Genomic DNA, 25,019 nt, shown 5'->3' on the forward strand with positions numbered 1-25,019 from the left:
GGGTACATTCAAGCATAATATTGTAACATTGTAACAACTTTAAAGATGCGCCCCCCCCCCGTCATTTCCATAACAATGCCAAGGTGTGTCTCAGGCTGCTGCAAGTCTGGGTTGGACCTCTGGCCAGCCAGGCTGGGCCAAGAGAGGCTTCTGAAGTGCCTTCTATCAGACAATCATTGCAACCAAAATACTCACCCCTTTTGTTGTTGTTTAGTCGTTTAGTTGTGTCCGCCTCTTCGTGACCCCCTGGACCAGAGCACGCCAGGCACTCCTGTCTTCCACTGCCTCCTGCAGTTTGGTCAAACTCATGCTGGTAGCTTCAAGAACTCTGTCCCACCATCTCGTCCTCTGTCGTCCCCTTCTCCTTGTGCCCTCCATCTTTCCCAACATCAGGGTCTTTTCCAGGGAGTCTTCTCTTCTCATGAGGTGGCCAAAGTCTTGGAGCCTCAGCTTCAGGATCTGTCCTTCCAGGGAGCACTCAGGGCTGGTTTCCTTCAGAATGGAGAGGTTTGATCTTCTTGCAGTCCTTGGGACTCTCAAGAGTCTCCTCCAGCACCAGAATTCACCCCTTTTAGGGATTTCATTAAGAACCTCAGAAGAGCCTTTTGGATCAGGCCAGTGGGGCCTCCACCTCCTCTTCTCCCAGGGGCCAACCAGATGCCCCCAATGAGAAGCCTGCAAGCAGGATCCAAGCATGAGACCAACAGGCATTTGGACTATGGAGACAGAGTGTGACCATTGTGACTCCTGACCATCCATCGCCCTTCTCCTCCTCCTCCTCCTCCTCTGGGAATTTGTCTAATCATCTTTTAAAGCCATTTAACTAGAGGGGCCTCACTGCCTCCCGCGGGAGCAAGTGCCATAGTTTGTGCTGTGTGGAAAAAGTATTAATAATAATAATAATATATATATAAATTTTATTTATATCCTGCCCTCCCCAGCCAAAGCTGGGCTCAGAGCGGCTAACAACAATAAAAGTTCCAGTTACAGATAGGTAGCCGTGTTGGTCTGCCATAGTCAAAATAAAAAAAAATTCCTTCTAGTAGCACCTTAAGGTTGGTCTTTAAGGTGCTACTAGAAGGAATTTTTTTATTTTAACAATAAAAGTAACACAGCATTCTAAAATCAATTCATTCTAAAATCCATTCAGAGTCAATTTAATGGCAACCATTGGGCTAGAGTTCTATGAGGATTATCGAAGGAGAGAGGGGGTCAGGCTGTGCCTTGGCCAAAGGCCTGGTGGAAGAGCTCCGTCTTGCAGGCCCTGCGGAAAGATGTCAGGTCCCGCAGGGCCCTAGTGTCTTGTGACAGCGTTCCACCAGATCGGAGACACAGCCGAAAAAGCCCTGGCTCTGGTTGAGGCCAGCCTAACCTCTCTGTGGCCTGGGACCTCCAATATGTTTTTGTTTGAAGATCGTAAGGTCCTCCGTGGGGCATACCAGGAGAGGCGGTCCCGTAGGTATGTGGGTCCTAGGCCTGTAGGGCTTTAAAGGTTAAAACCAGCACCTTAAACCTGATCCTGTACTCCACCGGGAGCCAGTGCAGCTGGTATAGCACTGGGTGAATGTGATTTATTCGTTTATTGTTAAACTGATATTCCACCCTTCATCCAAAGTCTTCCTTTTACCTGTCCTGATTCTCCCAACTTTCAGATTCCTTGGATGCTCACAATTTCCAGGGAGGGAAACCTTTCTCTAGGCCTGGCAGAGTTCTATAAACCCCTGTTACCTCTCACTCACCTTTCTCTAAACCAAATAGCCCCAAACGCAGAAGTCGTTCCTCACAGGGGAGTCAGTCCCACAACAAGCCCTAAAATTCTAGCTTGGTTCAGGGTAGATCTCAAAAGACCAAGAATATTTACAAGGAGGATCAAAGTATCTCAGTTTCTTATGAAATCTAAATTCATTTTCTTCCCACTCCTCCACCTGGCATTGTCCGAAAATAGATTACAGAAGAGGAAAACAATAAAAATTCTTCGTTTGGGCCTTGTGGGTTTTCCATTTCAAAATCTACTGTCTCTCCCTTTAAAGTAAAACTTTATCACTTGCCTAATTAACTTTCTTGACAGCCCAAAACTGAAGGTCTGATGCTGTATTGATTTTTCTCAAGAACATGAATAACTAGTGGGGTGCCCAGCTGCACATCTGTAAGGCTGCAGAGATCATCTCCTGTTCTCATTTTCAAAACTACATCAATGGGAATGAGCTTAAACGGCACCAATTGCAGTTTATGAGGAAACCTGAAACCTGTCAGGTTGGGTGTGAATCTGCAATAGGCACAATGGCTGGCCAGGTGGGTGAGGATTGTGAGTTTTTGAAGAGGCTGATGGTGCCCAGGATTTCCCCCCTTAAACACATAGAATCATAAAATTGTAGGGTTGGAAGCAGGTGTAGTGTAGTGTAGTGGAAATCATAGCTAAAGAATCCCTGGCAGATGGCCAGCCAGCCTCTGCTTAACAGCCTCCAAGGCAGGAGAGTCCAGCACCTCCCGAGGAAGACTCTTCCACTGCTGAACAGCTCTTACCATCAGAAAGTTATTCCTAATATTTAGTCAGAATCTAATTTTGTGTAATTTGAATACCAGTCATTAATTTCCCCATAGGTGCACACATCCCTTACATATCATGCCACACTCCCTCACTTCCTGTTTGGTTTATTCCTTTTGAATAGGTTATACCTCTTAATTATTCCATTTCAATTATGAGTCTCATCCCACCAGGTTTCAGTGGGATATTGTATCATATTTGCTATCCTGTATTAAGAACTCAAGCTCATCTTGCTTATTCCTCATACTCTGTGCATTAGTATAGAAATAATTGAAACAAGTTATTCCCTCCAGCTGCTTCCATCTTGCTTTTTCCTGCCCATTAGCAGGTTCCTATAGTGTGACCTCAGTTTATTGTACACCAAGGAAGTTCTACTTCCCAGTACTTTGTGTCCCCCAGTCCTCTGAAATATTGTTGCCTTCCACCATGGGGTTCAGTTTAAAGCTCGTCAGACTCCTAGCAAACACTTTCTTTCTGATTTCTGTGAGGTGCAAACCATCTCTTGCCAGAAATCCTTCTTCATGGAAGCAGAGGCCATGGTTGAAGAAGCCAAATCTTCCCCCACGAAACCATTTCCACAGCCAGTTCCTTTCTTCCAGTATTTTCCTTTCTCTTCCTGGACCATGTGCAATCGGAAGGAGAGATTAAACAACCACCTGTGCCTCCAGGACACGGCTAACTGAAGCATGTCTCATGTCTCTGGTTCTTTGGAAGGAAATCAATGCCTCTTCTTGATGCCCTGGTATTCCCTCTGAAATGTACTAATATCTCTTAACATTACTGTGTAAAATATTGGTTACGTAATGAGATGTCAAGCTACAGTTGAGCCGATTGGAAGATTTCTGCTTGCATGTTACTAAAAGATTATCATGTGTCATCATGGCAGCTGCCTCCAGACCTCTCCCTAGCATGGCCTCTCGAGGAGCTGATTACTTAATCTTCTAGATTCCTGGAAATAAGATTTTTTTTTTTTCTGAAGAGCAATTACGTCTCAATCTTATAAACTGTCCATGCAGCAGTTTTCCCCTGCAAGAACAGGGTGTGTCAGCTGTCAAACCTCAGAGAAATGTTTTTATCCCTGCTCTTCTCTCGAAGTACCCAAGTGCTTGTTTTCCTCTCTGACCAGCCAAGTCCCAAAAACATTTCCTGATGATCCTGTCATATATCAAACATGAACTGTTTGTCTCTGGAGTTTCTCCACTCATGAACTTTTCTAAGATTCCTCCTTCCAAATGGGGGGCGGGGGGAGGTCTATGTGCCTCTACCCCAAATACCCCAAACTGCAGGGCGTTGAGATAGGCTTTCCTTCTTTCTCTTGGCCATCGGATGCTTCCTGGCTGTGTTTTCCTTGTGTAAAACCTCTTTCCCTGCACCCTGTAACCACCCAGCCCCACCCAGTCCCAATGGGCAAGTGTCCCAAGGGCAGGAGGTTGGGCAAACACTTGCTGGCACCCTGGGCACCTCGCCAGGTCTCAGGTGCTGAAAGGGACCCCGTGGAAGCGGACCAGACAGCAGGAGGGGCTGGTCAATAGGACTTGCTCTTCCTCCATCTACAGACATAACTGAGGTTGGGGCTGGGTTCATCTATGGCTTTGTCTATTCATCGTTACCATTGCTAATTCTCTGGTCCTGCTATTTCAGTCCATAGGACAGAGAAACCATGTTAAACATCCATCCGACTAGGGCCTGCCAGCCGCCTCCCTTCATAATCAGCCCATCTAAAATAGAGGTGTCTCAACCAGTTGGTTGTCCAAGTGGCTCCTCTGGGTGGGGTCAAACTCCTAGCTTGGGACTGCTGTGAGATCTGGCCCTCTCGTGGACGCTGGTGGTGCTCTGGTCTAAACCACTGAACCTCTTGGGCTTGCCAGACAGAAGGTTGGCAGTTCAAATCCCTGCAATGGGGTGTGCTCCCATTGCCCTGTCCCAGCTCCTGCCAACCTAGCAGTTTGAAAGCATGCCAGTGTGAGTAGATAAATAGGTACTGCTGCCGTGGGAAGGTAAACGGTGTTTCCCTGTGCTCTGGTTTCCATCACGGTGTCCCATTGCACCAGAAGCATTTAGTCCTGCTGGCCACATGACCCAGAAAGCTGTCTGTGGACAAACGCCGGCTCCCTCGGCCTGAAAGCGAGATGAGTGCTGCAACCCCACAGTCGCCTTTGACTGGACCTAACCGTTCAGGGGTCCTTTACCTTTTACCTTTACCAAGTTGTGTTGGGGCTTCAAGCCTCTCCCACCAGGACAGGGCTGCTCAAGAGTGGCTGCTTTGCGCAGTGTCCACACAACCTCATCCTGGTTGAAAGGCCACCCCATATTATTTCCTGTCTTACCATTTCTGGATTCCAACACACACACATTTTTTTTAAAACCCAACCACAGAAACAGTAAATCTGGATGGAATGAGGGGGGAAATGGATTGGAATTTTGAAGAGGGTGACCCCCTGTGGACTGTGCTCAAAACTTGCACACATGAACAGCACAGTTGAGTGACCTGCAGCTGGCCTGCATGGAAGCAACCCTGTGGGGCCGTTAGAACATCAGAAGAGTAATGAGGCTTCCAGCAACTGGCCTTCAGAAGCACTGCTGCCTCCAGCTGTTGAGGCAGAACACAGGCATCCTGGCTAGGAGCCACTGAAATCCCTCTGTTCCCTGAATTTGTCTAATTCTCTTCTAAAGTCATCCAGGCTGGTGGCTCTCCCTGCCTCCTGTGATGGGCCGAGGTCCCTCTTCTTCAGCTCTCTGGCTCGTGTTTTTTCCCAGCCTCGGGTAAGAGGCAGCACAGGACCCCTCCTGGGCTGAGAGAGCCTGGCTGCGGTTACTACAACCTTCCAGGCTCCTGCAACATCCAGGTGCCATTTCTGCAATGTGTTCTGTGTAGGAAGGCCACCCCTGAAACTTCCACTGACTTTGATTACTGGCTTAGCTACCTTGTTACCTGGAGCATGCTGGTCTGAACATCTCTCAGTGGTTTTGGAAAATCTGCGCTGACTTTCAAAGCACAGTGCGAGGTGGTTTTGATCTTCAAGGTCCCAAAGATGTTGGAGTCACATTGGTGGAAGGACCACCTCCTTGTACATGACTCTGCTTCTTTGTAGACCCTTCCCAAGGCTCTCCTTTCTTCAGAGGATGGCTAGATGAGGAGCCAGCAGAGAGGCTTATCCATCATGGCGCCTGCTGGTTGGTAGAACACAACCACAAACAGGTCCCACATTGCTGTCTGTTAGATGATGAGCTGAGGAGATGATAAGCTAACTGGTTTTTTTCTGTTCTGCTGCCTCTGCTGCTGTTTTGCTGATTTTATTGCCGTCTGCTGGGTGGCTTTTCTTGTAAGCCTTTTGGATATTTTCAATAGCAAAGCAGCATACAAATATTTTAAATATTGCTTTTTTCTGCTGCCTCTGCTTGCCTCTCCTCATCTGAGACGTGCCCAATTCACTGCAGCTCCCCGCAGAGGCAGATTTAGGGGAGCTCAGCCAGTTTTCCTGCACTGGGCACCAAGCCAAGAGGGGGCTTCAGGAGGTGCCTCAGCTATGGCTTGGAACAGAAGGCGAGAGGTGGGGGCGCACCAAATTTTGCACAGGGAGCTGCTGAAATTTGGAAGCCCGAAGTCCTCCACTGCTCCCTGAACCCGTGGCCAGTCGGTTAGAGGGCTTCTCCCCTTATTATTCCATGATGATGCCTCCATTTTCTCAGGCGCCTCTGGCTGGGACTTTGTCGAAAGCTCTTTGCAAGCCCATAGATTCCATGTCTGCTGGACCTCCCCCACCTCCACGCCGGCTCCTCTCTCTTCGCTTATCTACACCCACATAGCCTTTGCTTCTCATTCTCCAAGGCTGCAATACACAGCTATTTCATTTTTTAACACAGCTGCAGACGGTGGAAGGCCCGGCCAGGTGATTTCACCTGCAGCCAGGTGACTCTCCTCCCAGCTGCCCAGCCTTTATCCAATGCTCAGAGAGCAAGCAGGTTGTTGCCCCACCAGTGTCGGGCTTGGGCTTATGCCTGATGCTGCTTTAGGGCTAAGGGGCAATGGCTCTGGGTTTCCTTTGTCCCCTGCAAGCCTTCCTCCCCCTCCCCCCGTGATCCCCCTGTGGCCAAGCGTCACGGCTGGCCTGCCTGCCTTAGTCCTGGAAAAGAGATGTGCTCAGGCAGTTTTTAATAGAGATGAATCCACGACAATTTCTGCGGTGTCAGCAGGCTGAAGTGACAGGGAACTGTCTGGGAGCCAGCCCAGCCCTCCTTCTCACTAACATCCTGCCTTTAATTAAAATTGATAATTGTCCTCTCTCCCTTCCTTTGTGCCGCCAGATCAGAGTCACACGGCCGCGAAGAGCAGCAGCGGGAGGGAAGCCGGCCTGATCCTGCCCCGCCAATGCGCCACCCGGGCTTTGTTCTGCGCTGTTCGTGCAAAGTTTTAATTCCATCCCAAGGAGAGATTAAAGCCGAGGGAAATCCTTCCAGAGGCAGCAGCGGCAGCAGGAGGCCGGCAGGGCTGCAGCTGAGCCACTTGGCAGAGGAGACCTGGCGTAGGTCTCCTGTCAGCTGAGCGAGGGAGAGGCAGGCATGGGGGGCTGCCCTCCAAAGGCCTCCTCCAGGGCGCTGGGGCACAGCTGTCTCTGGGCCAAGAAGACAAACAGGCACCCAGGCTGCTTTCCCTGCTTGCCTCTGGCAAACGGAACATGGTGGAAATGTTTCCCCAGGCTTGGCAGGGAGGGGGGGCACACTCTGCCCTCTTGCAACCTGCCAAGGAACTGCCAAGCCTGTTTCAGCTGGTGCTGAGTTCTGAGACATTTCTTTCTTTCTTTCTTTCTTTCTTTCTTTCTTTCTTTCTTTCTTTCTTTCTTTCTTTTCTTTTCTTTTCTTTTCTTTTTCTTACGTCCTTCTCCTTCCTTCCTTCCTTCCCCCAAGTTTCTAGTCCTTATTGAACAAGAATCAGGAGACATAATGTACCAGCACTATTCTGCCCAATATGAGCCTGCAACCCGCCTCCCATTGTTCTTGACCAACAAGGAAAGTCACACTTATGAGCACATTGAGGGAACCAGCAATGGCTTCAGAGACCCCTAAAGGGTTACAGGGACTTCCTGGTTTCGCTGTGATTCCTGCTTTGCAGGGGGTTGGACTAGATGACCCCTGGGGTCCCTTCTAACTCCACAATTCTATGCTTCATTTTGAAGCCTTGCCTTGAGGCATCTTTTGTCAAAGAGAAGCACTGGCTGCCCATAGGAAGCAAGGGAGGTTTCTGGTGTATTTGTGACTGGGCATCAGTCCCAGCCTGAAGAGGACTCGGCAGGGCAGCCAGGAGTTCAGGCTCAGGTCTGGCTTTGTGGTTTGTTCTTTCGGGTCTGTAAACCCCGTGACAATGACTCTGCTGCTGTGTTCATCCCCCCACAGTGAAGGTTGGGCTGTGGCTGAGGGTGTGTGGTTTGCGCCACCCCTGCAGAGTAGTCCATGCTTTGCTGACTGAGCAGTGGAAATTTGTATTTTTATATTGTAAACCAGCCTGTGATCCTTGGATGAAGGGCGGGAGAGAACTGCAAGTAATTGATTGATGGGTGGATCCTGAGCAGAATGAGGCCTTTTCCTATGTGGCTTCCTAGAGGAGGAGGAGGGGAGAGGGGTGGGGAGCTGCCTGCCTGCCTGCCTGCCCGGCTCGCCTGCCTGAGCACAGCTTGTTCCCTGTCGCTTATGAGGAGACGGAATTGGAGTGACAGTTGGGGGGGGGCGACCGGAACACGGAGCCGAGGCTGAGCGGCTCTCCTGCTGAGACCATGAAGGGAGACGGAGGGTGGCGGCAGCTGGCAGCCCCTCGGGCCTGCTGGAATCCGGCCAAGGCTCGGCCACGTGGGTCTCTTCCTCCCTGGGGAGCAGGGAGCTGCTGCTGCTGCTGGGGGGTCTGCCGAGCCCCGAGGGGGCGGCCGCCGGGCTCACGATGGTCCCCGCTCCCTCCCCGCAGTCTTGGCCCGGCTCTTTCCAGCACGTGGCCCCCTGAAGAAGTCCCGGGCCGCCTCCTCCTCCCTTCCGACGGCGGCGGGCTCCCTGCCTGCGCCCTCCGCCGCTGCGCCCGTGCCGGAGCCGCCCCTCCTGCTCCCTCCGCGCGGGCTCCCGTGTCAGGGCCGAGCTGGAAATGTCAGGCAGCGCTGCGGGCTGACGGCGGAGTGGCAGATGGACCGCGATGGATCTGTCACTTCGGATTGCGCGTCGCCGTCAAGAGGCAGCCCGAGCCGAGGTGGCAGCGCGGGGCCCGGGCGCGCCCGCCTGGCCAAGCCCGCCTTGCGCCGGGAAGGGACCGAGGGGGAGGGGGGGGCGCCCAAGGAGCTGCCCCTCGGGCGGGGGTCTCTCTCTTTCTCCGACCACCCCTCCCGGGGGCTTCACGGGGGTCCCGCTCCCCAATGCCTCGCTCTGCCTGGAAGCGCGCCCTGCTCTTTCCGACGGAGCGGGCCAGGGAGCAGGTTGCGCCACCGAAAGCGGCAGCCGAAGCTCCGTCTCCGGGCACAACCTCCTGCAGGGAGGACGCAGGATTGAGAACATAAGGAGAGCTCCCTGGATCAGGCCAGTGGCCCACCTAGTCCTGCGCCCTGAGGCTGATCAGGTGCCCAAAGGAACAAGCGCCCTCTCCTCACTAGCTGGTATTCAGAGACAGCAGAACCTCCCTGCTCAGGGACAGTCTATCACATCAGACCTCCATAAGCAGAGCCTACTAGATCAGGCCAGTGGCCCACCCAGTCCAGTGCCCTCCCACATGTCTCTCTTGGGAAACCCGCAAGCAAGGTCCGAGCACCAGAGCCCTCTCTTCTTCTCTGGTGTCCTGCAAGCGGTCTTCAGAAGCGGTGGCGCTTCCGACCGGGCAGGCAGAGCGCAGATATCCTCCATTAATTTGTCTCTCGCCCTTTTTGAAAGCCATCTAGGTTGGTGGCTTGGGAGGAAGTGGCCTTAGTCTCCCAGAAACTGGGGGGGGGGGGAGAGGACAAGGAGGCCCCACCCAACAGAGGACGCCGGGACGAGCACCGCCCTTCTGCCCCAAACCCTCGAGTCCCTCTCGGGGGTGCGGGGTCTGCTTGGATGGGCTCGAGGGGTCCCACGAAAGGAGGCGACTCCGGCTTGCCGAGCTCGCCAGACTCGTCTGCGAGGGAGGAAGGGAGGGAGGGAGGCGAGCCGGGAAGGGCTCCCCGTGGGCGCGCGGACGACGTCGGCTGCATTCCGGGCATGTCCCTCCCGTCTGCGAGCCGAGCTGCCGCCTCCGCGCCGGCCTTGGATTGGATCCCGTGTCTCCATCTCGTTCCTGGTCAGGTACAGCAACTTGGCGGCGGCGGCGGCGGCTGAGCTGGGCCGACCAAACACGTCCCCTCCCCTTCCAGCTTCCCTCCCCAGCACCCAAAGACCCCGGAAAGCACTGCAGGCAGGAGAGAGGCGCAGGGAGCCGCCACCATCGGCCTCCGACGCAGGACCCCTCGGAGGACACCAGCGCCTGCGGCTGGGCGGGGCGCCCTCCTTAGGATCACCGCATTGTAGAGTCGGAAGGGATCCCCAAAGGTCATCCAGCCCAACCCACTGCGATGCAAGAAGCAGCTGAAGAACCCTAGACAGGAGGCCATCCAATCTCCATCCCTGACAACATGCCATGCGCAGCATGTTTCACCCTGGGCTTCCTCCAGGTGGAAGGGGGCGCAGAGGTCTGTGGGGACTCTGCCCCCATCTCAGCCTCACTTCTCTGCTGCTCTCTGTGTGGGGCTCCCACGGAGGCTGCGACTGGTCCAGAGTGCTGCCACAAGCCGGGGGTGAATGGTGCTCCTTGCCACCAACCCAGCACCAAGGGTTCTATCCTGGCAGCCTATTTACCCCTGAACCAGTTTTAAGATGCTGCAGCTTACATAGCAAAGCTCTAAAGAGCTCTGGAGCAGTTTCCCTGAAAGACCCCCACCCCCCTCTCTGCTCAGACCCCAGTGAGCTTTGCCAAGGCCTGGTGCCCACCATCTTGTGGTAACCTGGAGGCGGATGTTCCACTGGTGGCGCCAGTGTTGCGGAACGCTCTCCCTGTGGAAAAGCAAGAGGTCCCGTCAGTCTTGGCATTCTGCCTGTTTCAACAATCATCCCCCTCATCTCCCGACTTGACCCTACTGCTTTAATTATTGTTCTAACTGTTGCGTTGTTAATAGGCTTGTTTACCATACACCTTAATTACGGAGGTTTTAATGTTTTGATGAAATTGTTCTGCTCTGCATTTTTGTTATGCATTGCTCTATTTCTGTAATCAGTCTTATTCTCCCTATTTTGCTGTTGGATTTTAGCGGTTTGTGAACTGCCTTGGGATTTCTTCTCACACGGAAGATGCAGCATCTTCAATGTGGGGCTGCCTTTGAAGATGATTCGGGATCTGCAGCCAGGGCAGGATTTGACTGCTGACTGGAGCAAGACGGTGGGAGCACCGAACGCCAGCCAGCTCTGGCACGAGGGCTGTCAGGGCTGGAGCCAGCAGCAGGTCAGCAAGAAAGCAAGAGTGCTGTCAACTCTTTAGGCAAGGAAACAGATCAGGCCTAGGGGTCTCAGCAACGTTTCCTAGGAGGTCTTGCCCTGGTGAAGCAGTTGCGAGGACTGAAGGTCTCCGGCTTCCCGGTGCCCACTGGGACTCCTCCCCTCCAAGGTCTTTTCCACGCAGTCTCAGACTGTGCCTGTGCCCCCCACTCCGTGGCTCTGCCCATTTCATTTCAGGGGGGGGGTGTTCTAGAAAACCGGGGGGTAAGGGAGCTGGTTGCAGAAGGAGGAGGGGACATGGAGCCCAAGAAAGTAAAATCTCTCACTGTCTCCATTTCTTCCCCTTCTATTTGCCAGGAGGTGATGGGCCCAGTGGCCATGATCTTCATTTTTTTGATGTTGAGCTTCAGACCATCCGGCAAACCACTCCAGTATCCCTGCCAAGAAAACTCCATTGACAAAGACAAAGTCACACCTGATAGGCTAGTTCAAACTTCCCTTCTGGAGCCGGATTGAACGGCTCCACTGCCAATCAGATGCTACCTTCTAGAATCCTCCCTGCCTATTATTCTAGGATCCCAACCTCAGACACAACACTTCTATGCATGGAAGTAGGCCTGGCGTTTAGGGTGCCAGGCTAGAACATTTCTGTTTGCCATCTCCTTTGATTGTTTCTTGGGAGGGTAGTGAGATATGTTTTTGGCCCTTTAGTGCACTTCTTAGAATCACAGAACTGCAGAGCTGGAAGGGGTCCCGGGGGCAATGCGGGACTCTCAACTAGATCACACCTGGCAGGTGGCCACCCAGCCTCGGCTTAAAAACCTCCAAGGAAGGAGAGTCCTTTCATAAATATTCCTGAATGAGCATGTTTCTGCTCTGTCTTTTGTCCTTGTTTCATTCAGAGTTGTGTTTGGGACATTTGTCTCTGTGTGGAAAGCAATAAATATATATTTTTTTAATTGACTTTTTTCTTCTATCTGTAAAACGGCATGCCCCTGCGGTCTCCTTTGTCGCCAAAAGATAATATGGCAAAAAATAGAGCAAACCTCCTAAAACCGACATCACCCATAAATTGGGAGTTGGCTGCTAGAGTGTAGCATAGATGTCCAAATCCTCTTCCTCACCTCTGTTTCTTTGGGAGCAGGAATCCCTCACGAGGGAGAGGACAGCGTTCTGCTATAAATGCTGTAATCCATATTAAGCCACTGGGACAAGAGGACACAATAACGCCAAAGAACAAGAGACCAGGGGGGAGCCTGTGCAGGGGAAAGATCCGGGCAGGCTTCACCCCCCCCACCCCACCCCATCCCATCCATAACTTCTCCTGGTTCTTCTTTCTTTTAACCACGCTTAAGACTGGGTAGGACAGCCATTCAGACAGGAGAGTCCTCTGCAAAGGGGGACACATCCCTCCCCCCCCCCGCCCAGGTGATGTGGGACTCACATGGCTGCACCTGAGCTGCAGCTCTCCTCTTCCCATGACTAAGCGACCAGGTTTGCTAACAGACCAATGTTCAGGGCTGCCAGCTTTAATCCTTCCCTTCCCTCTGGACATCTGTAAGACTCTCAAATGCTTCTTGCAAAGGAGCCCAGAGCAGATTAAGGAGAGGCTTTCTTAAAGATGCAGGCCTTCAGTCACAGAATCATAGCATCAAAGAATTTGTTTCCAGACCCTTGATCTTCTTGGTCGCCCTCCTCTGCACACCTTCCAGTTTGTCAATGTCCTCCTTGAATTTTAGCTCCCAGAATTGGACACAGTATTCCAGGTGTGCTCTGACCAAGCCAGAATAGAGTGGGACTATGACTTCTTCCCATGATCTGGACTCTAGACTTCTGTTGGTGCAGCCTTTGAATAGCATTAGCTTTTTTTGCTGCTGCATCACATGGTGGACTCATGTTCAGCTTGTGGTCTACCAAGATCCCAAGATCCTTTTCACATGTCCTGCTAGTAAGCCAGGTGTCCCCCTTCCTATATTTGCACATCTGGTTCTTCCTTCCTAAGTGCAGAACCTTACAATTGTCCCTATTGAAATTCATTTTGTTAGCTTGCGCCCAGTTCTCCAATCTGTTAAAGTCATTTTGAATTCTGATTCTGTCTTCCTCTGCATTAGCTACCCCTCCCCAATTGGTGTCATCTGCAAGTTGGATGAGCATCCCCTCAATTGCTTCATTCAATTTATTTTTAAAGACATTGAACCCAGGTATCTGAAGAAGTGTGCGTGCACATGAAAGCTTATACCCAGAACAAAATTAGGTGGTCTCTAAGGTCAGCGTGGGCGGCACTGTGGTCTAAACCACAGAGCCTAGGGCTTGCTGATCAGAAGGTTGGTGGTTCGAATCCCCGCAACAAGGTGAGTTCCCGTTGCTCAGTCCCTGGCGTTTCCGTGCACTGCTCTGGTTCACCATAAGCGGCTTAGTCATGCTGGCCACATGACCTGGAAGCTGTCTGAAGACAAGTGCTGGTTCCTTTGGCCAGTACAGTGAGATGAGTGCTGCAACCCCAGAGTCGTTCGCAACTGGACTTAACTGTCAGGGGTCCCTTTACCTTTAAGGTTCTACTGGACAATTTTTTAATTTTTTATTTATTGAGCCCATTGTTCAGGACAGAACTCTGTGACACCCCACTTGTCACTCTTTTCTAGTATGATGAGGAACTATTAGGGAGCACTCTTTGGGTTCGCTCATTTGAAGGAGTTGGGGATGTGTAGCCTGGAGAAGAAAAGATGAGAGGTGACCTGAGAGCCATTGGAAGATCTGGACGACGGAACAAGCTTGTTTTCTGCTGCTCCAGAGGGAAGGACCCAAACCAACAGATTCATATTTTTACAAGAAATGAGATTCTGACTAAACATTAGGAAGAACTTTCTGAGGGTAGGATCCATTCAACAGCTGGACAGACTTCCTCAGAAGGCAGTGGACTCTCCTTCATTGGAAATTTTAAAGCAGAAGTTGGATGACCACTTTAGCTGAGATTCCTGCATTGCAGGGGGCTGGACTAGATGACTCGTGGGGTCCCTTCCAACTCTACAGTAATATGATTACAATGTCTCCTTTTTTAGGTGCAGTGACCAAAGCTTTTCACAGAACCATCCAAGGGCATGTCCAATTGAGCACTGAAGAGTGAGCTTTCTGCAGGAAAGCTGGAGGGGTGGCAAAGGCGAAAGCGCTTGGACACATGCCTAGGAAGAAGGGGGCCAGCAGGAAACTTCTCAGACCCGTTTTCTAGACACAGACGAAGAGGAAGTGTGGCTGAGTCCCTGATCCTCAGAGGCACCTTAGTCTCTAAAGGATTGCAAGGAAGGAGGGCAGAACGCGTTTCGCTATCCTGGTGAATAGTCACTGGGACTCTTCCTTCCTCCTTTCTGCATGCGTCTAACCTATTTAAATAATAATAATAATAATAATAATAATAATAATAATAATAATAATAATAATTTATTATTTATACCCCGCCCATCTGGCTGGGCCTCCCCAGCCACTCTGGGCGGCTTCCATAGAAACCAAAAATACACTAAAATATCACACGTTAAAAACTTCCCTGAACAGGGCTGCCTTAAGATGTCTTCTGAATGTCTGGTAGTTGTTTATCGCTTTGACATCTGGTGGGAGGGAGTTCCACAGGGCGGGCGTCACTACCGAGAAGGCCCTCTGCCTGGTTCCCTGTAGCTTTGCTTCTCGCAATGAGGGAACCGCCAGAAGGCCCTCGGCGCTGGACCTCAGCGTCCGGGCAGAACGATGGGGGTGGAGACGCTCCTTCAGGTATACAGGACCAAGGCCGTTTAGGGCTTTAAAGGTCAGCACCAACACTTTGAATTGTGCTCGGAAACGTACTGGGAGCCAATGTAAAAAGCCGTCAGAGCTGCTGGCCATTGCTTTCTCTATCGGCAGAGGATTGCGTAAACAGATCAGATGTTGCATGGCAAAATCCTCCTTTTGTTTGCCCTCTGGCAATCCGCTTCGCTTTGCCTCACCTTGAGGCCAGATTATGTGTGAGCCATCCAGGTCCTTCTGTGCGTGTTCTGGTGGCGCTGCTCCCTCCAGCATCAGAGGCAGTAAACACAGCCAAGCCGTGGTTTCTCTGGAGAGCCCTCCTCCTGCGCACAGGCCCTTCTCCCGCAATATTGAGGAGCCGGTTCTTCCGGCAAATGCCTTTCCAAATCCTGTCCTTTCTTCTCCTTGGAGTGAAGAGTCTAGAAGTGCTTGGTAATCTTCCCCCCTTCTTCCTTGATGTCTGAGTGCCGTTTCTGCCTTTCTGTGACATCAGCAAATGTTTTGCAGGTTTCTCTTCTTCCCTCCTAATCCCCCCCCCCCAAGAGCAATCTTCAGTGGACTCTTTGATTCCCCTGGGATCCAAAGAGGAGGACTTGGGGGGAGACAAACCCCTTCTCTCTCTCCATCCTCTTTCCCTGGCCAGGGGCGTCGGCAACCTGTTTGTTTGTTTGTTTCCTCGCTTGTTTATATGCCACTCTCTCATACAAATACCAGGGCAGCCAGAGTAGAGCAATATTAAAAATGTAATATTGCTTAAACGGTGGCTTGAACTTTAAAACCATGCTTTCTAACGAAGACGATTCTCCCCAGGTCCCTCCAAAACCAGAGGTTTCAGATCTGCTTCTGTGCTCAGGATGTTACAAAAAGATTTGGAACTTCTTGGGGGGGGGGTCTTTATAAAGCATCTGCAAGCATTTGGGGTGGGGGCCCTACTGACATTTTCTATATCAAAGAGGCCCCGACCCCCAAGTTAATTTGGTGGTGGAAGTTGGTGAAAGCAGGGAAATGTCTTGTGCCCTGCAGGCTCCCTTGGGAGATGGTGGCCTCTCCTTCCTTGGGGGTTTTTAAGCAGAGCTTGGGTGGCCATCAGTCATGGATTCTTTAACTCTGATTCCTGCATTGCAGGGGGTTGGACTAGATGACCCTGGGGGGCCCTTCCAGCTCTACAATTTTATGTTTCTAAGTGATAAAAAACGGCCTTGTCATGATTCAGTAGCATCGTCTTAGGAGTTTGATCTTTCTGCAGGTCAAAAAGTCTTCCTTCTTTGCTTGCACTAACTGAAGAATTTTAAATGCCAGCTTAGGGCAGCCAGGAATTAACTCCTCCAGCTCAGTAAAATGAAAAAATGGCTCGAGAGGGAGAATCTATTCTTGTGCAGCAAATATCACAGAGACTCCCTGCTCCTTGGATAGCTCCTCCTTGGCAACTCAGACCTGCGGTTTTCTTGTAAGTGGCCTTTCCTGGCTAGGAAAATTACGGTACGCAGACCATCCAGACTCTCGGGAAACGCATTCAAACTTGCCTCTTTCTGCAACCCTTCTGAAATCTTTCAGTTGCCTGCCTTGGATTCAAATTGATTTTATGCATGTGCTGCTATTTCAAACCATTTTTATACAGTGGTGCCTCGCAAGACGAAATTAATCCGTTCCGCGAGTCTCTTCGTCTTGTGGTTTTTTCGTCTTGCGAAGCACGGCTATTAGTGGCTTAGCGGCTTAGCGGCTATTAACGGCTTAGCAGCTATTAGCGGCTTAGCAGCTTTAAGAAAAAGGAAACAAACTCGCAAGAACTCGCAAGACGTTTCGTCTTGCGAAGCAAGCCCATAGGGAAATTCGTCTTGCGGAACGACTCAAAAAACGGAAAACTCTTTCGTCTAGCGAGTTTTTCGTCTTGCGAGGCATTCGTCTTGCGGGGCACCACTGTAACTGTTTCCTCAACTTGCTTATATATACCTATATATGTGATTGTTCTAACTATGTTTATATATGTATCTGTATTATATATGCAGTTCTACTGTAAATTACTTCAGGGTGAGTCATGGCAACATAACAAGAGCCTGCAGGATCAGGCCAATGGCCCACGAAAAGGTCTCCCATTAGCCTGTGGGAAACCAGCAAGCCTGTTTCAAGCCCAAGAGCCCTCTCCAGGTGTTGCTCCAGGTGTTATCTGGCATTCAGAGGTAGACTGTCCCTGAGCATGGGGGTTCTCTTATCACAGCAGACAGCCCTAAGAAGAGTCCTGCAGGTGGATCAGGACCACGGCCTCTCTGGTGCAGCCTCCTGTTATCAGAGGGGCCAGCCTGATGCCTCAGAGGGAAACCCACAGGCAGACCCTGAGCCCAAGAGCAACTCTGCCCTCCTGCCACTTCCAGCACCTGGCATTCAGAAGCATTGCTCTTCTATTTATTTTTTTTTATAAATTTTTTATTAGATTTTCACAATTTATATAAACACAGACAAAACACAATACAGACATACAAACACTAAAAACAAACATGCATAATTTCAAATCTTTTTTTCTTAAAACTTATTTCACCGACCTCCTCATACCTCCCCTTTCTGCATTCCAATTCCAAAATTTATTTCAGCAAATCCTCCCCTTAATTTTATCTAATTGTTTCCTTTTCTTTTCTTCTACTTAATCAATACAGCTGTAATCCACATATTTTTTATAGCCATAACATTTTAGCACTCATTAATTTTACAATTACAGATAGGTAGCCGTGCTGGTCTGCCATAGTCAAAATAAAAAAATTCCTTCCAGTAGCACCTTAAAGACCAACTGTGTATCTGAAGAAGTGTGCATGCACACGAAAGCTCATACCAAGAACTAACTTAGTTGGTCTTTAAGGTGCTACTGGAAGGAATTTTTTAATTTTAATTTTACAATGTTTCTTAAGATAAAATTTAAATTTCTTCCAATCTTCTTCCACCGTCTCTTTCCCCTGATCTCGGATTCTGCCAGTCATCTCAGCCAAAGCCATATAGTCCATCACCTTCATCTGCTATTCTTCCAGAGTGGGCAAATCTTGTGTCTTCCAATACTTTGCGATGAGTATTCTTGCTGCCGTTGTAGCGTACATGAAAAAAGTTCTGTCTTTCTTTAGCACCATTTGGCAAAGTCTCCTTGTTCACAGGCTTCCGCACCTGTGACTTTTAAGGGTCCCCGTTTCGCCGTAGCGGCAGGACCCGAACTCGCGGAGCAGACTCCCCCCGGAGCTTGGAGGGAAATCCACCATTAATCGCTGGCGCTGACCGGAAGTCCCCAGAAGCATTGCTCTTCTAACTGGAGGCAGAACAGAGCAGAGTCACTATGGCTAGTAGCCTCCATTAGCTTCTCCTCTATGAGAAGTGATTTATAAATGCAGTAATAATCATCATAATAACCCTAAGCAGCAGATGTTCAATGGCAGGGGTGGAACGTTAAAGTTATAGGTTTAATGCACATAACATGCTGAGTCTGAATGCACTGCATTGAAAATGCTATAGTGCGAACTTTACCTTCGGCAAAAAGGTTCCACTCTGGCAAAAGAGTCAAGGAAGGCTTATATTTTTTCCATTAGATTGAGCTCTCAGATGACTCAACTCTGGAAGCAGAGCTGCCTAGTGGTCACAGCAGGAGGCTGAAACCTGAGGAGCCTCTGTGTGTGCTTCTTGGAGATGGCTAGTAACAGCCAGGAGCTGAGGCTGCATAGAATCAGAGAACTGTTGAGTTGGAGGGGACCCCAAGGGCCATCTAGTCCAGCCCCCTGCAAGGCAGGAATCTCAGCTCATCCCCGACAAGCGGCCATCCAGCCTCTGCTCTCCAAGGAAGGAGAGTCCACAGCTCCACTAAACAGCTCTTATGGTCAGAAATTTCTTCTTGATGCAGAGATGAACAGCTTAGCTCTCCCTCTGGGACAGGGCCGGATTTAGGTTTGATGAGGCCCTCAGCTCCTGAAGGCAATGGGGCCCTTGATATGTCCAGCTGTCCTTTGTCCACAACAAATTGTCACTGTTTTTGTGTTGAATATATGCTACAGTATATGGTAATTTATGGACCTAATAGCTAAAGCCATTTTTTGTTTTTATCTTCTATTTTGGAAATGTACATCCAGTTTCCCCCCATTAAATTATTTTGGGGGGCCCAAGAGAGTGGGGCCCTAAGCTAGAGCTTGTGTAGCTTATACGTAAATCCGGCACTGCTCTGGGAGCAGAGAAAGGGAAGTTTACTGAATGCATAGAGGACTGCACCCCTTGGCTTCCTTGCACTATGTTACTCTGTTAACTTGTGACATTTATCTAATTGCCCCTAGTGCCAATGTTACAGAGGTTGGGCACACTCTCAGCAAGATGCCAGGGGGCCCCAGTGCTTACCCAGGACTGGGGAGAGCAAGGCAGGACAGAGACTGCAGTGACATTAAGATCTATGGGTCATTCACATCTCAACAACCTGAGCCTAGGATGGAGAGGCGCCCAGCTGCATGACCTCTCCAGAAGGTGGGTCCTGGCTTCTCTCAGAGCTGCAGCCAGCTTGGGTCCAGGGCAGTGTTGTAATTAGGCTGGCCTATAGAATTAAAGGGGAAGGGGCACACAAGACCCTCCTCTGGGCAGCTCCGATGAATTTGGGTCTGTGGTGAAAATTAGGTGACGGAAAAGGGAGGGAGAAAGTTTAGATTTGAAGGAAGGAAAGGAAGAATTAAAGAATTTTGGTTGCTGTGGTTTAGAATCATAGAATCCTAGAGTTGGAAGAGACCACAAGGGCCATCGAGTCCAACCCCCTGCCAAGCAGGAAACACCATCAGAGCACTCCTGACATATGGTTGTCAAGCCTCTGCTTAAAGACCTCAAAAGGAGGAGACTCCACCACACTCCTTGGCAGCAAATTCCACTGTCGAACAGCTCTTAGTGTCAGGAACAGTACTGTACTGTCGAACAGCTCTTACTGTTTAGAGAACCCAACCCACTACCTGTGTTTCCTACTTATACTCACTTCCGCATGCTCTGTCCTGGTGATCCCGGCATCTCTTGGCTGGTTGTTTAAGGCCAGCCTGATCAAGCGTTGCTTCCTCTGGTTAACCCCGCTGGACCTCCAGTTATTTCCAGACCCTGGGATCAATGGAGGACTGGTTATTCCTCCTGGCAAACTGCCTGGTGCACGCTGGATCACCAGTCCTTCCTCGCTCCCAGAATCTGGGTGACCAAATGCCCCTTCGAGCATCGCCATCTGTTGTAAACAAAAATCTGCCCTTTTTCCCTTATGGGGTATCCAAGAGCCCATATAGAGTCCTTAAGTGGGTTCCCTATTGGTAGGAGAAAATAACAGAGGCCAACCAGAGAATATTGAGAAGCAAAGTGGCTAGTAAACCTGATCTTTATTCATCTGTTGCAACAGGGTGCTCCCCTCAACACACACAGGAGGAGAGAGGAGGAACCCAGAACAAAGGTGTGCCTGCCCTTATATAGACATTTTAAATTCCCTGCCTTGGAGCTCAAGACCACCTCCCAGATACATCATACCTACATCACAGAAGAGGTGGTCTACAGCAGAAATCTGAGTGCTTTGTTTACCTCCTGTCTGCCAGGTTACCTGTTTAATGGTCACTTGATTGGATTGCCTGGGGAGCCTGGCCAGTCTTTTGTAATGATAAATACTTAGTTCCTGAGCCAGGTCACAGCCTCACACCCTATTCATATCTTAAATGTGCCCTTAAGACAGGATTTGTGAAGGAAATGACAATGGGGAGGCTTTTCCATTTTCCTTTGAGGTTGCAGAGAAATCACTTTGGGAATCAAAAATGGTTCCAGGTCGGTCTTCCTGTGCTGATCTATGTACGTGCTTGGTTGGTACACTTAGGAACATTTAACATATATCTAAGACCTCAAAATTCCTATCACAGAAGCCAGCTGTGCTCTGGCTGGCAGCCTCTCCAGCCAGCAGCCAAGATGGCTCCAACCTCAGGGCCCCTCCTTCCCCCAAAAACCTCTGCTCAAAAGGACAGGATTATTCCTGTGTGACCTCAGGTCCAGTTACCTGGCATGAGCCATGGGGGAAGGAAAGTTCTTTGCATTGTCAATGGCCCTTAATGGCTCTCGATTGTCTGCTAATGGCTCTGTACTTAGCTAGCCAGCCAAGGTAACCTTCCTTTGTACTACAGGAGGGCTCTTCCCCCCCCCCCAAGCAATTCCAGGCCAGGAAGTTGGTTCTGCCTTCCTTTTTGCACTGCTAAGGTGAAGACTTCAAACAATGGTTAAGTTCTGAAAATTATGGGTGTCTTGATTCTGTCACCCACAAGAGACAACATTATACTCCCTCAAAAAGCGCCCATGACTACAAAGTCATGAGAAATTGAAACATAAAGTACAAAATTGGTTTCAATATCGCCAAATAGTGGAATTTTTCAAACAGGACAGGAAAATCGGTTTCCAGGTGGAAAAATCAAAATTAGAAACTGAACTGTTAGAACCTAATACTAAGAATTTATTTAGAATGTATAACTTGTTGCTGAAATGGAATACACAGGATGAAACAGTCAAGTCGGCTATGATTAAGTGGGCACAGGATGTTGGACATAACATTATGTCAGCTGACTGGGAATGGTTGTGGAACACCGGTATTAAATTTACGGCATGTAATGCCCTAAAGGAAAACATTATGAAAATGGTTTACAGGTGGTACATGACCCCAGTCAAGCTGGCAAAAATCTATCATCTGCCCGATAACAAGTGTTGGAAGTGTAAAGAGACTGAAGGTACCTTCTACCACCTCTGGTGGACATGCCCGAAGATTAAGGCCTTCTGGGAAATGATCTATAATGAAATGAAAAAGGTACTTAAATGTACCTTTTCTAAAAAACCAGAGGCCTTTCTCTTGGGCATTGTCGGCCAATTGGTGACAAAGAAGGATAGAACTTTTTTCATGTACGCTACAACAGCAGCAAGAATACTCATCGCAAAGTATTGGAAGACACAAGATTTACCCACTCTGGAAGAATGGCAGATGAAAGTGATGGACTATATGACATTGGCCGAGATGACAGGCAGAATCCGTGACCAACGAAAAGAGACGGTGGAAGAAGAATGGAGAAAATTTAAAAGTTACCTTAAGGACTACTATAAACTTAATGAATGCTAAAATGTTGTGGTTTCCAGAAACAAGGGGGTACAGGGATATAAGGTTAGAATATAAAAGAGGACTAAGATGACAGAGATTGGAAAGTAACAATTGGGAGTTGCTAGTTGAATTATGGTCATTGGGATGCAGAGAGGGGGGGTATGGGGAAGTCCAAGAAAAGAGGTTTATGAAAATAGGTTTGAAACTATACGTGTATGTTTGTCATTTTAAGTGTTTGTTTGTTTTTTCTTAAAAATTTTGTAAAACTAATAAAAATTTTATAAAAAAAAAAAACAAAAAGCGCCCATCTGTCTCAGGTGTGCAAAATAACAAAAAGGTATTAGAATGCACATCATAAAAAACTGCACACAGTAGCAAACCTGACACGGACACCATTCCTTTCAAGCAAGCTTCCATCCCAGCAGGGTCTCTGGAGGCCTCCCTCCTCCTGCTGCTGCAATTCTGCATTTCCAAACAGCTTTCAAACACACACAAGGATTAACTGAGCAATTCTTTAAAAACCCTCAAAACAGTTTCTCTGGCTGCCACCAGCGTGCAAGCAAAGGAAGCACAACACAGCATTTCAAAACCATTGTTGAGCTTGCAGGATGACTCTCTTTGCAAATCTGTTCTCAGTCCCAAGTGCAGACACTCCTGCAGTAAGCAGCCTGCTTGGGGTTTTCATCGATGGCCTTTGTGGTCTATTCCAACTCTATGATTCTAAGCTCTAAGTTCCAGGAGCTCACACAGCTACACTGTGCAGGTTCTGGTTTGCAGCAGCTTCAGAGGCTCACCTTCTGGGCTGCCTTCCTGCAACAGTGTCCATGCATAGCTTTGTGGCAGGCATGTCCAAAGCCCCCCCTGTGGCAGTTAATTTACTGGGGTCAAATCCTAAAAAAACCCTCAACAAATTTGGGGTCAAATTGTCAAAAAAGCGAAACTTCAATCCTAGAAAAAGCTCAACAACGTTGGTCAAATCTGGCCCTCTTTGAAAAAAGTTTGGGCACCCCTGCTTAATGGTCGCAACCAGCTGCCCCCAGGGCACCACCCCTTTAGGGTACAATATGTCCACCCCAGCTCCAAACTCTCCCATTGGGACCAAAAGGCCTTCCCAGTGGTGTTGCATGGGGGACACAGGTTCCCAGTGGGGACGAGCAGGCGAATTAATTTCCCACTCTCACAACCTCAAATGTCTGGATCATCCCTTTGCAAAAGCCTCCGCTCTTCCGGGGTCTGCCACTGGAATGTCACCATCCCTCTGCCAGGCCAAGGGGCCAGGGCTGGGCCTCTGGCAGAGAGAATTCCTTGCTACCTCCAGTCCAGATCAGGGATTCCGCTGAGCCCCTCTAACCTGTGATTCAGCAGCCGCAGAGAGGGGGGCAGATTTGAGGCTTGTGAAATCTGGAAGCCAACCAAGTCCATCTGCCTGAACCAGGTGGGAAATATTGGCTTAGCCAGACAGGCAGAAGGCAAAGAATTAAGGAAGGTGCTGCTCTCAGAGCATATGCTCAAGCCAAGCATTTCTGATCAGCCTCGCATGCCTTTTCTCAGGAAAACCCACTCCTGGTTTCCTCCAAGTGCATTCTTTCCCAGCAACCTCATTCAGAGTATGGGGCAGGAAGCTTTTTCTGTTGCTCCAACAGCTGGGAGTCTGAAGCTCTTCCTGTGGCCAGAGATCTCCCAGGACATTCGAGATCTCCCAGTTCTGCTCGCTCCTGGTGCGGGAGGAAACTGGCTTATGTCTTGGACCTTGTTTAGATGAGACTGGCATTGGGCGCCACACCTCAAGAAGAAGGGATGCCTGGGAGGGAGGGGTGGGCTGGGAAGGAAGCCGGCAGCCTGTTTCCCTGGCTTTTAAAGAGGACTGGAAAAATCCACGGAGGAGCTGGTGGTTGACCACAGCTTCTAGCCAGGATGGTTGCCCTCTGCCTCCACGGTCAGAGGCAGCAATGCTTCTGGAGGCCACTGGCTGGAAATCCTGCTTGTGAGAACCAGATGCTGGGCTGGGTGGGCCATGGACCTGACCCAAGAGGCTCTTCTGATCTTCTCAGTTTGGCTTTGGGTGTCTCTGAAAACAGGGCGCCAGCCTCTGCTTTGGGACTTGGGGCTGCCAATGCATTTCTGCCCCTGTCTCTTCTCTAAGATTTTGCAGGAAGCTTCCTCCTGAATTCCCCCACAGAACCTCCTGCAAGTTCCAGGGATATTTTCCATTCCAGGAGCCACTTTTGCACGATTCCCTCTGTGGAGCAAAGCCTCGCAGTGCAATTAACAGTGGGGGATGATTGCAGCGTGAGCAGCACGGCTCCTCTTTGCTCAGGCTCTCTTTGTAGTCCAAGGTCGCCGGCTTCTGCCAAGGACTCAGCCCCCTGTTCAGGTGTGAGGGGGGCTCTGGAAGCAGGCGGAGAGCTGCCTTGCGCAGAGAGCCACTGGCCTTGCAGTTCACGCTGCTCCCCAGGCAGGCAAGAAGGGTCTCGGGGTGACTTCCCTCCTCCCGCACCTCATCATCTGCTCCCTTCACTGGGAAGGATTCTGAAAGCTTCCTGCACAGGCAGAGTTTGCTGGCTTGGCAGCAGCAGCCCTCTTGGTCTCCTGCTCAATGGCGCCAATGATCTGACACACCTATGCCAAGCTCTGCTGCTGCTGCTGTTCCTTCCTTTATCACCCAAGGGCTGCTTTGCTTTTTCCTCCGGCTGCCCGGCAGTGCTTCTGTCTGTATCTGTGGGGCGGAAAAGCTTCAGGGGCCAACGGGGGGGGGGCATTCATTGCACCCCCAGCAGGAGTTGCGTCTGGGTTCCATGTGTGGCATGTATGAGGTGGAAGGACCATCTCCCTGACTCCAAACTGAACATGACTCCACCGTGTGATGCAGCAGCAAACAAGCTAATGAAATTCTGGGCTGCATCACAGACGTCTAGTGTCCAGATCAAGGGAAGTCACAGTCCTGCTCTATTCTGCCTTGGACAGGCCACACTTGGAGTCCAGTGTCCAGTTCTGGCCACCACAGTTTAAGAAGGATGTTGACAAGGTGGAAGGTGTGCAGAGGAGGGCAACCAAGATGATCAGGGGCCTGGAAACCAAGGAACGGTTGAAGGAGCTGGGTATGTTTAGTCTGGAAAAGAGGAGACTGAGAGGAGATCTGAGAGC

The 25,019-nt window shown here is 50.0% G+C and overlaps 1 protein-coding gene across 1 annotated transcript in view; it reads left to right on the forward strand.

Moving 5' to 3' along the window:
* Positions 1–18,531, forward strand: part of ELMO2 (engulfment and cell motility 2) — a 195,566-nt gene extending 177,035 nt beyond the window's left edge. Inside the window, exon 22 of the mRNA XM_083507396.1 lies at positions 18,484–18,531. Within this exon, the coding sequence (XP_083363522.1) occupies positions 18,484–18,522 (39 nt within the window). The 3' untranslated portion in view covers positions 18,523–18,531. The remainder of the gene's footprint in view (positions 1–18,483) is intronic.
* The last annotated feature ends 6,488 nt before the right edge of the window (positions 18,532–25,019 follow it).

Source organism: Podarcis liolepis, assembly GCF_965112155.1.
Source record: "Podarcis liolepis genome assembly, chromosome: 6".
Lineage (NCBI taxonomy): Eukaryota > Metazoa > Chordata > Lepidosauria > Squamata > Lacertidae > Podarcis > Podarcis liolepis.